General features: G+C 33.9%; 1 protein-coding gene across 1 annotated transcript; it reads left to right on the top strand.

Annotated features, from left to right (window-relative positions):
- Positions 1-1,545: 1,545 nt before the first annotated feature.
- Positions 1,546-3,645, top strand: LOC116624087 (NKG2-A/NKG2-B type II integral membrane protein-like; the record flags this gene model as incomplete). The annotated part of the gene is made up of 3 exons (XM_032391712.1): positions 1,546-1,710; positions 2,095-2,212; positions 3,503-3,645. Coding segments are annotated over exons 1-3 (426 nt in total), but the record flags the coding sequence as incomplete, so codon positions are not given.
- Positions 3,646-15,514: the final 11,869 nt, after the last annotated feature.

Genomic DNA, 15,514 nt, shown 5'->3' with positions numbered 1-15,514 from the left:
CTGGGGATGGACTAAATGCATGATGGGTCTTAAGTAGGGCACTTGTAGTGATGAGCATTGGGGGTTATATGTAAATGATGAATCACTAAATTCTACTCCTGTAACCAATATCATACTATATGTCAACTAACTAGAATTATATAAATATTTGAAAAAAATAATTTCTTAAGATGAATCCATCAAATCATAAAAGCCAAATGTAATTCCTCATATAGTTGCTTTGATAAATGAAAGTTTGATTTTTCATGAAAAGCAAAATGAGGTACCTCTGGAAAATGCTAATTTAAACTTAAGTATGAAACAATTTAAAAACTTTTTAAAAAATTGAACAAAACTTGGCAAAAAAAGATATTTAATACTGAAAGATATTCCTACCTAATGGATTAGGTTACATGCTCTAAAGGATATGAATCAGTAATGATACTGTGACTATTGTGTTAAAAATACTTAAAATAACTAATATACTATTGAGATCTTAGAAAAAGCTGGACGGGATATTAAATGCTTTATGTGCATTATATTTTATATATATTTAATTCCCATTTTAGGTTAGTATAAACTAGGTGGCTAGACAGGAAGTAACTTCTTAAAGGTCATACTTTGTAAGTTTGAGAGCCAGGAGTAATTCCAGATTTCACTGATTGAATATTTACTTCATTTATTAGAATTCCTCAAACAACTAAAGCTTCCTTACTGCCTATGACATTCATAGGTCTTTCTGGAAGTTTGTACCAACAGTGTTCTTTCATAAATGATCTACACTTTTATCTATCATTTTATGGTTTCATATCTTTACCATTAAATCAGTTGTCAATTTCTGTTGTTAAATAAGTATTTTTAAAAAATAATTTTTGTTTTTTTTGTTTTCATTATTGCTCAGTTTTGGATAAGTTTACTGTGTCATGTAACATTTTTCAACATATAAAATATATTTTTTTAAATTTAATGATTTCTCAGAGCTCCACAATTATTCAAAATAAAGACCACTTGATTGCACTACATGACCTTTTAGTAAAAAAATCTAAATCCCCAAAAAAAGTCATTTACTACAGGAATTACCTATGTGTTCAAAAACTAGTATTCCCTAATCTAGGGGACTCAATTTTTTAAACCAATAATGCATTTAAAACTTGTAAAAAAAATTGGTGCAGCATTTTCTAACACAGCATTTTAATATTAACCCAGTTATTCTAATAATGTTGACATGTTTCTGTGGAATCTGACCTTACATTAATAAGGACAATATCATTCATGAATTCTTTTCTTCTTCACTAATTTATTGCTTTACATTTTTCCAGTCAATACTATTGTGTCAAACAGAATATCATTGTAAAAACCACTTATTCTATCATGAAACCCTTCTTTAAAGCTCTAAGGTAACTAGTACCAGATTTTACATTGTCCAACTGCAAATGAGTACGATCACTCACCACACACTCCACCCAGTGTGACTGTCCTAGCAATCTTGTCATTACGTACACTATTCATCAAGTCCTTCAGTACGGTCCCATTCAGTACTGTGCCTGACACTACTCAGCTGCAGAGATGAATAACCAAGGAGTTACCTATGCAGAACTCAATCGGGTTAAGGGCTCAAAAAGACATCAAATGAAGGCTAAGGGCACTAAAAGTTCCATTTCAGTAACTGAGCAGGAAATAACCTACGCAGAATTAAATCTTCAAAAGGCTTCTCAGGATCTTCAAGGCAATGTCAAAAATGACCCGTGGAAAGGTAAAACAATACACACATCGTCTAACGGTTCTAGGATGTGCAGTCAGGGTGCAGGGGTGTAGGGAATGAGTAAGGAATGATCTCCCATATTTTTCATTTGTGAGGATCAGAGCTTGGAGCTGGAATATGGTATTGTAATTGAAATCTGAGGACAAACCTTATTCAAGTTTTATAATCTGTGGTCTTTACCCAATCTCATGGGGGTAATATATTTACTGCAAATGTAATGGTATATTCTGAGAGAAGATTACAATGGTAGTTACAGGTTTGGGGTCCAAATTTTTGTATGTGATTCCTTGTGCGTTGTTGGGTCTTTTGTATGTAAATTTCCTAAATGATTATTTCCATCCATCCTTTCTCAGAATTTTCATTTCTCTTCCTACTATGTACCTTCATGTCCAGGGAAGCTCATTGCTGGGATCCTGGGAATCATCTGCCTTGTCTTGATGTCCGCTGTGGTCACAATAGCTGTTATTCTCTGTAAGTAAGTGTTTGAATGACTACAAGGGAATTTTTCACTTGAATGATCATCAGTGCCTCGAAATGTTGCACAGTATTATGGAATTGTATTATCTCATTTTAATGCATGTTGCTCTAAGTGTGGAATGGTTATTCTGAATTTGTCAAAAGTAGACATAACAGAATAATTATAGAGAGTATTACACATATATTCGGATTTCATAACTCAAATGCAAGCTATAGGAGAGACGTAATTGAGATACGCAAATTAATTCTTGAGATGGGTTAAACCAAATATTGTAAAAGACTGTGAGATCGGTTCTTTAAACTTTTGAATTATCTTTGCCCACATGTTCATTATTTATTCAATTTTTATGGGTAAAATCTATTTTATTACAGAGTTTTCTCATTCTAAACAATACACCAAACTTCAAACTAAGAAACTCAAATCATAGTGATTTATTTAGTGTAATATTAAGTTTTATTAAGTTTTATGAGGATTGCCTTAATTTTTTTAGTTCCTGAAGGACTGGTGCAGAACAAAACGTCCTCGGAAACAAAGACCCAGAAAGGTATAACATCATTTTCAAAATGATATTAGGATAATTTATATTTTATCTCTATCTTAAGCTAGACAAGGATGATAATAGATGCTTTTGGGGAAAATGAATTAGAAAATTGCATAATAAATTTTCAGAAATAATGAATATAGGAGAATATTACTTTTTATGCAACAGTATGAGGAAATATTCATTTAAAATCACCATACCGGGGGTGCCAATATGGCTCAGTCAGTTAAGTGTCTGACTCTTGGTTTTGGCTCAGGTTGTGATCTCAGGGTCCTGGGATTGAGCCCCATGTCAGCTCCATGCTCAACATGGAGTCTGCTTGAGATTCTCTCTCCCTTTCCCTCTGCCCCTCCTGTTCATGCTATCTCTCATGTAAATAAATAAATCTTAAAATAAAATAAAATAAAGTCACCTACTCATTGTTACCAATGGCCTCAAATTTCCTCATGCTATAACACAATGAGATAAATCCTTATGCAATTCCAAAAAAGTGGTCTTGTTCAATGACTCAGAGCACATGTAGAGATGGACATTTTTGTATGTTTGCTTCATATGGGCACATAAATTAGGGGGGGAAAGGCTGACTCTTCTAGGAGTGTGCGTGTGTTTTGTTTTATTTTTGCCAGCTTGTGAGGGTAAATTGATGTGTTGTATACACATTTGTGTATACATATGCAAGTTGTAAATTTGCAAGTTTTAATATTCAAAGCCTTTTGGATAATATCTCATAATCTTTCTCCAGCATGTCATTGTCCAAAAGAGTGGATTACATATTCCAACAATTGCTATTACATTGGTACTGAAAGAAAATCATGGAATGAGAGCTGGTCGTCCTGTGCTTCTCACAGCTCTAAACTGTTCCACCTGGATGATGAAGAGGAATTGGTGAGATTTCAAATGTTTCCAGATTTTATTAAAAGCTTGTCATTTAATATTATACTTGTAGAGTTCATCCATATATTTGTACATATTTCTTGTTTATTTTAAAATCTGTTACTATTCCATTGTTTGACTCTATGATATTTATATTTTTATACTTTTAATGTATATTTTATAATTTCCAGTTCTTGCTTTTCAAAGAAAACCATACTTCAGTAAATGCTCTTTTACCTGAAATAACCTTACTTTTTTTTAACACATCAAGAAAACTAAATATATGAATGTGCACAATCATCACAAGATAGAAGCACACAATTACAAATCAGATCATGAACGATAAGTTTAGAGTCTCTTCTAACCCTGCCAATTTTAATAATGTGAAATATCTTCGATTATTTTTGGACTTTATATTGATGGAATCGTGCAGTATGCATTTTTATGTGTGTCTCCTTTTGCTCTCATATTTGTAATCCAACTGTATTATCGCATTTGTCTATATTTTGTGAATTTTCACTGCTGCTGCCTTATATGAATATGACATTTAAAATCTGTTCTCAGAAATTTAGTTCCATTTTGGTGTGTGGATATTATGAATAATTATTTAATGAAAGGCCTTTTCTATGTCTTTTTCCACATATTGTATTTATAATAATTTATTATACATAACTACATTGTAAATGGTATATTTCTAGAATGTAAATATTGCATTTTTCATGATAAAATAATGTATAAATGTAACATTATAATTGTATTTACATATAATTATAATACATTTTCTTCTAAGCATTAGTATGAAACTGCATGGTCCTAGATATGTGTGTCTTTCAATATATTAAATTATCCCTACATTTATCTAGTGTATTGTGTAAATACACATTGTACAAATAGTCCCTTGATCCAAAACTCTGTAGTCTCATAAAATTGAATACAATTAAGTTCTGGTGATTATATAACAGTATCATTTTTCTGGGCTGTGAGTCGTTAGGATATTCTCTTTGGTGAGAATAAAAAGAGTTCAAGTGTGTCTTTTGCTCATTTCTCCTAATGGTGTCTTCTTTTGTCTTCTTAGAAGTCCTCGTCGTGTTTTAAATACAAGCACTTTTTTGGGTTTATGAGATGGAAATAGCTGTATCTTGCATTTTTACTCCCCTATTGGAGTCTTTTAATGATCCGAATTTTAATATTATCATGGTCCAATTTATCATTTGGGGTGTTAGTGATTATTTTGGACCTATTTCAGAAGTTACTCAAAATTCATGAATATAATTTCCTATATTACTTTCCTGGATTTACCTTTTTTGTTGTTTATTTATTTTTTAACCTTTAGTTAGGGTTTATGATCCACTTGGAATTTATTTTTTGTGACGCTGTGTTTATAAGCCTGGGAGATAAAAGTGAAGGTTACACTTTTCTACATCATGACCTAATTGATGCAGCATAATTTACAACAAAGTAGATCTTTTCTTCATACATAACTTTATACATTTAAAGTTAGATATATGGCCGTATGTGTTCTAATCTGATTTATGTAAATAATATAGATATGAGATATCTCTGTATAAATAATTATATACACATATATCAGTCTACACAGTCTGTCACAACCCACAGCACTTTGACTAAAATGTAGAGCCTTACCTTCCTTGATGTCCCTTTACTGTGTCTCATTTCTACTAGACTTGTCTTAAATGTTTTCTACTTATATTGAGAATCACATGGATGTTATAATTTTGTTCCAACTGATGATTTTGCTTCAAATATCAAACAATTTAGACAATACAAGAGGTGAAGCAAATTCATGAGACCTAATGATAGTTTTATCCTTTATTTGGTTGTCTCCTTCTTCCTGATGATCCAAGATTCCTTCTGTTATCATTTAATTTCTGTTTAGATATCTCCCTTTAGCAGTTCTTTCAGAGTGCATCTGGTGGTGACACATTTTCTTAGTTTTCCTTTATCACAGACTGTCTTGATTTCCCCTGCTTTCCTGAGTGATATTTTTGCTAGGTAGTCAATGATTTTTGATTGAAATAATACACTTAGCTTCTACATTTTTTTGTCTTTCTAGCATGCATTTTTTCCATTATTTTGACTGGAGAGAAAAAAAACATTTTGGGGACTTTTGTCTGTACCCATTGGTGTCTGTGGTTTGCTCACCAGTCTGAGCTATGTGATAAAAGATAAATACCAGGGCATTCACCGCCATGTCATTCCTTGGAGCTGGGGTGCCCAGTTCTGTCAGTTTTCTCATCACCTGTTTGAATCTTATGTTGTTTTGTATATAATGTCCAGGTATTTTATCTGTATTTGGTGGACGGAATAGGGAACAGTATATCCTCTCTATCTTGCTGGAACAGGAATTCTGATATGTAGTGGTTTTAATATGAATGTTCCTAAGACTAATAGTGTTAAGCATCTTTCCCTGTACTTATTTGCCATCAATATATGCTTTTTGGTGAAATTATCTTGAAATATTTTGGTTATATTTTTACTTTTTGCTATTGTATTTTGAGAATTCTTTATGCATCCTGGCAACAACTATTTTATTAGATGTATGATTTGTAAATATTTCCTCTCAAGTCTATGACTTGTCTTTTTCTTCAAAGAGCAGACATTATCTTAATGAACTACACTTCATCAATTTGTTCTTTTATGGGTCATGTTTTGTCGTTCTTTCTAAGAAATCACTGCACGACTTTAGGTCAGGTGTTTTTTCTAATACATCTTCTTGAAAGTTTATTATTTATACTTATGGTTGATCAATGTTTAGCATTTTGCACATAGTATAAGGTATATATTATTAATTTCATTTGATATTGAATTGTTTCCACAACATTTGTTGTAAGACTATACTTTCTCCACAGAATGACTTTGCATCTTTGTTGAAATCTGCATTCCATATATGTGTAGGTATTAACTTTGCTCTTTCTCCTCAGTTTCTTTAATCTTGTATGTATTTTTATGTCAATCTATACTTTAAAAATCCTCCTTTTGTAAACAGTGCATTTGTATTAGTTCTTTTTCAGAGTTATCATATCTATTCTAGATCTTTGCATGGATGTTTACTTTTTATTTCTATCAGTTTAATTTTTTTTAAATTAAGAATGAAAATTAGTTTTATCAGTTGCCTTCTGCATCAGAGAAATCACATCATTTGACCTTCTTTACTCTGCTAATGTGACAGATTAAGTTTATGTAATTTCACATGTAAATCCAACGTGGTATTGCTTCGGTAAATCCACTTATGTCATAGTCCATTATTTTTATATATTGTGAGAATCAGTTTATGATTGCCACTGACATGTAATTTCCTTTTTTTATTATTCCAAGAAAATGTACACAACACATATTTTGTTAGACCCTTTTTTCTACCTTATAAGGTAGAAAGGGTTTCTTTTTGGTTTTTAATTGGTATTTCATTTTTCTTTACTCATAAGGATCTAAATATTCTGTAACTGAGTATGAAAAGCTGTCTGAATTACAGATTAAGTTATAGTAGAAGTTAAGACACTTCTGATATTTTTATTTCTTTTTGCTTTGGTTTTCACAAGTTGTATTTGGTAGGATTTTTTTCAATTTTATGTCTAGTTTTAAAGATATTTGCATATTTTCATAATATTCTATTATAGTAATTTTATTGTGGTATAATGTCCATACAGATGGTTGCACATGCAATACATGCCAACAGCTGGCTGAATTTTCAAGTGTCACCATCATATGAATGAGAAAGTGAATATTACCAGCTCTGCAAAATGCCCCTTTCATGTTCTCACCTCCATTTATAAACATTTACATAAATAGAATCATACAGTATGCATATTTTATTTTTGGCATTTCCAGGGGAAACTGAACGTGCGTTTCATCCATATAGCTGAATTTGTAAATTGTCCGTGCTCCTTGCTGTTCTGTTGTCTGATTCTACTGCAGTGTATTCATCCATGTTACTGCTAATGCTCTTGGATACTGGGTATTGATCCATTTGGAGCTACCATGAGTTATTCTACTGTGCACACTTCACAATCAACTTTCAGCTAAGTATATGTTTATCATTTCTTTCTTCTCTAACTTTAATTGGCTCTTCTCTGTACAGCTAGCTTCTTGAGGGGGAAGATACTCAGATCATGCATTTTATAACATTCTTCCTTTTGAGTATAAGTGACAAAACTATGAACTGTCTCTAAACACTACTTTATTTTTATTTATTTATTTATTTATTTTTATTTTATTATGTTATGTTCATCACCATACATTACATCATTAGTTTTTTTAAAATTTTTATTGTTATGTTAATCACCATACATTACATCATTAGTTTTTGATGTAGAGTTCCATGGCTCATTGTTTGCGTATAACACCCATTTAGTTCCACCCTAAAAGTCTGATATATTCTCAGTTTAGTATCATCCAGTACAAGGTATTTTCACAGATCTCATTTTTGAACTGTAAATTTTTCAGAAGTTTATCACTTTTCCACATGTTTGGAAATTTCCCACATTTCTTTCTATTGTTGCTTCTAATTTATTCCTTTGTCTTTGGAGAATATACTTTGAAAATTCCCATCCTTTAAATGTTTGATCCCTATTTATGACCTAGAAGAATAATTTCTATGTATGTCAGGTATGTCAGGCTGGTTGCTAGTGCTTTTACAGTCTTCCATAAGCCTCTGGATTTTGTGACCTGCTGTTCTCTCACTGCTTAAGGAAGAGCTTTTAAATCTCCAATTACATGCATTGAATTGTTTATTTATCCTTCCAAATCTGTCAGTTTCTATTTCATGTGTTTGAGGGTTCTGTTGTTAGGTGAATACTGTATGTTTATAATTATTTTATCTTCATCTCATATTGACAGCCTTAACGTGCTGCAATGTTTCTTTTAATTTCTAATAATACTTCTTGCTTTAACAGCTACTTTGTCTCATATTAGAACAGCCATTTGTGCTTACTTATGGGGTTACTGTTTGTAGGGTAGATCTTTTGTTATCCTTTTACTTTCACCTCTTTGTGCCTTTGAATCTAAAATGTGTGTGTTATGGAAAGCATAATGATGGATCTTATTTTTTTTTAATTCAGTATGACAATTTCTATCTTTTGATTGGAATATTTACTTAATTAACATGAATGTCATTATTGGGATAGTTGGATTTAGGTCTCCCATTTTGCTATTCATTCTATGTTTATGTCTTGTTTTCTTCTTCCACCTTACCTGACATCTTTTGTATTAAACATATTATTTTAGTATTCCATTTTAATTCCTCTTTGGTGTCTTAGCTGTATTCTTAAGCTATTTCCTTGTAGTAAGTGGGTATAACAAAAATCTTTTGTTTGTTTTTACTGAGATGTAATTGACATAACAGTGTGTAAATTTAAGGCATGCAATGTGTTCATTTGATACATTTATGTATTACTGATTGATTACTATGGTAATCTTAGATAATATCTTTCTCATGTTACTTATTTATCACTTTTGTGCGTATTGAGAACAGCTAAGATTTAGTCTTAGCAACTTTGAAGTTTATAATACAGTAATGCTGATTATAATCGCTATATTGTACATTAAACTTCCAGAACTTATTATGTACTAGTTGTAACTTTGTATTCTTAAACATCTCCCCAATTCCCATTCCTCACAGTCCTTGGTAAATAGCCTTATACTCTTTGTTTTTACAAGTTCAGTGTTTCAGATTCTACATGTAAGTGAGACCATACAGTATTGGTCTCTACCTGTCTGATTTTTGTCACTTACATAATGCCTTCAAGGTCCATCCATTTGTCACAAATGACAAGATCTCCTTTTTCATGACTGAATAATATTTCATTGTGCATGTGTGTGTGTGTGTGTGTGTGTGTGTATAAAACACCTTCTTATCTGTTGGCAGATACTTAGGTTCCTTCAATAATTAGGCCATTGTGAATAATGTTGCAATGAGCATGGGTGTGCAGTATACCTTTGAGATAATGATTTCAGTATTTAAATATATATGTAGGAGTGACATTACTGAATATAATGGTATTTTTATTTGTAATTGCTTGAAAAAAAGCTTTTCCATTGTGGCGGCACCAATTTACATTTCCTCCAAAGGATTTCCTTTGCTTCAGATCCTCACCAATATTCGCTTATGTTTTTGGAAAAAACAATTCTAACAGGTGTGAGGTGACATTTTATTGTGGCTTTGATTTGCATTTCCCAGATGATTAGTGATTTTGAGTACCTTTCTTATACCTATTGGCCATTTTTATGTCTTCAGAAAAATGTTACTCAGCCCTGTGCCCATTTTTGAAATTGGATTATTTTCTTTGTTTTTATTGCATTGGTTGAGCTATTTATATATTTTAGATATTGGTCCCCTATCAGATATATAGTTTACAATATTTCTTCTGTTCTGTACATTGTCCTTCAAAACATTTTGTTCTTTCCTTTGCTGCGCACAAGCTCTTTAGTTTAATGCGGTCCCACTTTTCTCCTCTTTTTTAAGATTTTATTTATTTATTAGAGAGAGAGAGCATGAGCGGGGGAGTGGGGACAGAGGGACAAGCAGGCTCCCCTCTGAGCAGAAAGCCCGATGCAGGGCTCGATCCCAGAACCTTGGGATCACGACCTGAGCCAAAGGCAGACGCTTAACCAACTGAGCCACACAGGCATCCCAGGACATATTTTTAAGTTATTGTTTCCATGGGGGACACTGGTTCCAACTGGAGGGGGATAACATTGATAAGACAAAGGAATAAGAAGCTCTGGGCTCTCTCTCTCTGTAGAGAGAGAGAGCCTGAGCAGGGGGAGTGGGGGCAGAGGGACAAGCAACTCCCCGCTGAGCAGAGAGCCCTATGTGGGGCTCAATGCCAGGTGGAAGCTATATCACCCATTCCATAATTTTCACACTGACTTGAGTCTCTCATGATCCACCTTGTTGCCTCAGGAGTATTTCTTTGTCTGTGTTTGCATGTGTTCTTCAGTCATTTCATTATGTATTGAGTTGTGGATTTCTATGTGTTAATTCTATTATTAGTTTGCTGAGTCTCTGTGGTCCATAAATATTTTTAAATGATATTTAAGAAGTTGTTCATTCATTGTGACTTATGATTGTTTTTTTGCTTTCCTCCCCCCTGCTTATCTTCTCCTTCTCAAATTGTATTTAGAACTATGCTGTTTTTTGTTTTTTTTTTTTAAAGATTTTATTTATTTATTTGACAGAGAGAGACACAGCTAGAGAGGGAACACAAGCAGGGGGAGTGGGAGAGAGAGAAGCAGGCTTCCCGCCGAGCAGGGAGCCCGATGTGGGGCTCAATCCCAGCACCCTGGGATCATGACCTGAGCCAAAGGCAGACGCTTAACGACTGAGCCACCCAGGCACCCCAGGACTATGCTGGTTTTCCTGATACTGTTTTGAAGGTTTCTGAACTCTGTTAATTTTTCTGTTTTTTTCTTTCTCATTTTATGAGATGAATAAATTCTGTTATTCTTTCCTCAATTTCATCAATTTTTTCTACTGTATCTCAAATTCTCTGGAGAGCCCATTTAGTGAATTTCATTTAGGTATACAATGATAAACTAAGAATTTCTCTGTGGTTTATTCATATAATTTTATTTCTCTATTGATATTTCCTATTTACTATATTGCTGCCATCGTATGTTAATTTAATTATCTGAACTGTTTTCTTTCTAATTTCCATATATTTATAAACAGTACTTAAAATACTTTTTTCTAGTAAATACAATATCTTATCCCAGTAGAAGTTTATATTGACCCATACATTCCCTTAGTGTAGAAGATATTTGCCATTTCTTTTCATGTTTTTTTTTTAATCTTTTAGGTAGATACTTTTGATAGTATAATTTAGTAAACATGCATTCTATTTCATATTCTTAGATTTATATTTTGTATAAGTTGCATACACTTTACTGCTGGATCTTCTCCCCTATAATCTGCCTGCTAATATTTTTGTTCGGTATTTCCAAATTCTTATTCTTTTAGCCTACTTTCTTAGGGATTGCCCTTGTGATTTTGTAGCTTAGATGTTACTTGCAAGTTTTTTTTAAAAGACTGTGTTCCAGAACTGCAAGTCAGTAGGGCTTCCACCCTCTACCATGTGATGTGTGTGTGTGTGTGTGTGTGAGAGTGTGAGAGAGGAGTGCTCACAACTTGAACATCAGTTCTCAAGTCTCCTTCTGCTTTTACTTTCTACTGGGTTCATCTTGGTCTCTTCTCCATGTGTATATATTTTTTTCCATCAGCCAAGAGTGTATAGGGAGCTCATGTCAACTCTTCTGTTGTACTTTCACTAACAGTATTTTTCCTATTATATTTAAGGGGGTCACAGTGCTTGACAAGAAAATTGCTACCTCCAACTTTTTTTTTCTGGAATGAAAACAATTTTATTGATACCTGAGAAAAAGTGCAGGAGAAATATTCCTAATGACCATGTAGCCTGTCCCCTTGGGCCAGACCAGGCCAGGAGACTTCCCTTACCTGCCTTTGAGCCCTGGGTCATTTGGGGCCTCACTGACTAGCTCCCAAAGGCTGGAGAAGTCCGCAACAAGAGTCTGGAGAGACAGCATCTGCAGTCATGGCTCCAGAGGCTAGAGCAGGGTCCGTGGGAAGTCACACCATTCAAGATCTAAGGTCTCTTGGGTCACAGCCCCAAGTCTGATGGAAAACAACTCCACCCAGGCTCCCAGATCCAGGCAAGCGGGGCTGTCAACTGCTCCAGATACACATGGGTTTTCCTCATTCATTACCATGCAAAATCATCACGCTGCACTGAAAAGTCAATAAGCTATTTCACCCCCTTCCCCGATGCTAATCAAGTCTCCCCTGTGGCACCAGCACCATTGCTTTTGCAGCTTCTCCAAATTATAGAACCACAAGTTTCTGGATCCTTGAGCTCCGAGGGGCAGATAGAGAGGCATGGGAGCAGTGCTGGGCAAGAAGACTACAGATATGTTTTCTTCTTACTTGAATCTCTAGGAATTTTTTCAAAAAATAGATATTTCACAAAATATTATTAACCTTTGATAAATTATCAAAACCCTGAAATTGTTACCTTTCTCAGGTTGTCCTCCTCACTTACTTCCACTAAGATATTTTTATAACATGTCCAGTGTGTAATATTATATTAAAATTTGAAAGATTCTATAAAGTAAGAAAGAATTAACTGTGTTTGTTACTACAAATTCAAATAAGAGCTCTTATTTGACTTCTAAAAAAAATTTATTTTCTCATAGTGTTTGTTCAGCCGTCTCATTCGTTCTTCATGGATTAGTAGAGTTTCCCAGAACATCAGTACTAATTCATTTGTGTGGCCAAAAGATTTGACCTTCTTTCGTAAACTGTAAGTTTCTTGACAACTTTTGTATTTTATGCCTTAAGAGGACTAATCTTACAAAGAATAAGTGCAGTATGTGACCAATTCTATAACACATGTGTTAAAGTGTTTCTATAGAAAAATGATATGGGAAATATTCAGATTTAGATGTACAGCTATTAGTCTAAATAAATTGTTTGTTCTTCAAAATATTGTGATTTATATTTTTAAGAGTAATGAGATATAATTCTCTGTATTTCAGGTCCTCAGTTTCTTCAGAGAGTGACAAGGATTGTCCATTTTTCAACTTTGACTCAAACAAAACTTCTTTTGAACCCTGCTTAGATCTAAAAATATATGTTTGTAAGCACTAGGCATTTTAGTTACCTAAGCTATCTCACCATCTATAAAGAACATATATCTCATTTCTTCAAAAGCCATACAATTATTTTCTCAGAATCTTTTCAAATACAATTTTTAGAGCAATTTTAGATTCACAGCTAAATTAAGAGGAAGGTACAGAGCTGTCCTATATTATCCCTGTATGCACACGTGCATGGCCTCTCCCGTTATCAGCATCACTCACTAGAATGCATCATTTGTTACCAAGGATGAATCCACAGTGATGCATCAGAATCATGCCAAGTCCAAATTGTACCCGAGGTTTCACCTTTGGTGTTGTAGAACTTTTTTTTCAATCTTTATTTATATGTAAAATATATATGCCCAGGTACATATTATGCATTTCTTTAGCATTTGCTATTTAAATTATCGATAAATTGCACATCATAATATCAAGCACTGTCATTGTAAAGTCTTCAATAAGGTAATCAATCCACTCATCTTTCCAAATGAATTGATTTGTCCTAGCCCTTAAAGGGCTGCAAATAAGAGTTGAACAACCCAGGGTGGTGTGGTTATCAATCAGAATGAAAACCGGTCAGAAGACAGAAACTAGGGGAAGATTCATGTAAACAATTATTATCTATTTGTAAGGGAAAGCCTACTAAGAGGAAATGCTACTAAAATTAAAAATCATGAAGAGTTTCTTAGGGTTGAAGGAGAGTACACAAAGGAGGGATCACTGGGCAGCCACGTCTACTCTCTGAAGATGGGATTTAGATGTCATTGAAGACAATGTGGCTACATACAGCTTCATGGCAGACATGCTTATGGGATTGGCCTGGGACAGAGCAATTCCATCATCTACACATGAACTTGGTGAGGTTGGATCTCAGGCTGTGACTGGCAAGCAGGAGGAACCTCTGCCAGACTGTTGGGAGGCATAGAACAAGGGCAGGAAACTTTGACTGCTACTGGCAACAAAAACTTGCTGGAGGCTGAATACACAGGACTTCCTGGATGCATGCAGGTGGCAACCAAGCCAGAGCCGCCAAACAGCCTGAAAACACCATGAAACCAGGAAAAAGAGCTTTTTTTTGTTGCAGTGTTTCTCCGTTGCCTTTTACGAACAAAACTCAACCTCATGTGAGCTGACAAGGAAGAGAAGTTTATAGGATCTAGCTCCATTATCTGAGAACAGGGCACAGAGGGATGAGTAGATTTAGAGCTGAGAGTACTCAATTGTTAACAAGCACTTAGGGTTATCATGCAACAACCACAGAGTTGCTGTATAAGAATTATTCACATCTGTCCCACATCCTCAGAGAATGGAATAAACAGCTATCTTCTGAATCACTTTTCTTATAGCACTATAAAAATTAGGTTCATTTTATGGTAGAGATTGTTTTTCTCAATCATTAATAACCAGTGTCCTTCACTACTTTTTCTTGTGTGTTGTTTTCCTTACCTGGATTTCAGATATTTTAGAAGACATCTTGTTTTATTAAATTCCCCAAGTCCCCACTTCTGTCACCCTTACCCAGTCTAGAAAATACTTTGATGCAAAAAATAAAATGTTAAATAATGAAAAAAACAAGAATAAAAGTACAAAGATATTGTGTGAGTCAAACAGCTAGTTATTGCCAGAACTCATGACAAATTTAGTAATTTGGTATTGATTCAGATATTTCTACCCTAGTTCAATTACAAGAGGGAGAGAGATTGAAATTAATTATTACTTGCAAAATAAATTCATATTTCATATACATTTATCTCTTTGATATAGACATATTCTTTTTTACACATATCCTTTTTTTTCTTAAGATTTTTAATTTATTTTTATGGCAGAGAGAGAGAGAGCACAAGCAGAGGGAAAGGGAGAAGAAAGCTCTCAGCTGAGCAGAGAGCTGGATGCAGGGCTGGATCCCAGGACTCTGGGATCATGCCCTGAGCTGAAGCAGAAGCTTAACCAATTGAGCCACCCAGGCACCCCTACACGTATTCTTTATACTCTCTGTACTGATTCCTTACACTCTGGTAGAGAAATTATATGAATATTCAAAATCAACCTCATATAATATGTAAATGGTAGCTGTAACTAATTGCTAAAGTTGTGCTACAAATAACCCAAGATTGTATTCACATTGAAAAATAAGCATTTATTTCTCATTAACCAGTTTGTGCTTTGGCTGGATTTTGGTTGATCGAGGCTTGGCATGCATCATATAGATGCT

Source organism: Phoca vitulina, unplaced genomic scaffold (assembly GCF_004348235.1).
Source record: "Phoca vitulina isolate PV1807 unplaced genomic scaffold, GSC_HSeal_1.0 scaffold64, whole genome shotgun sequence".
NCBI lineage: Eukaryota > Metazoa > Chordata > Mammalia > Carnivora > Phocidae > Phoca > Phoca vitulina.
This window is presented reverse-complemented; position numbering and strand designations above follow the sequence as displayed.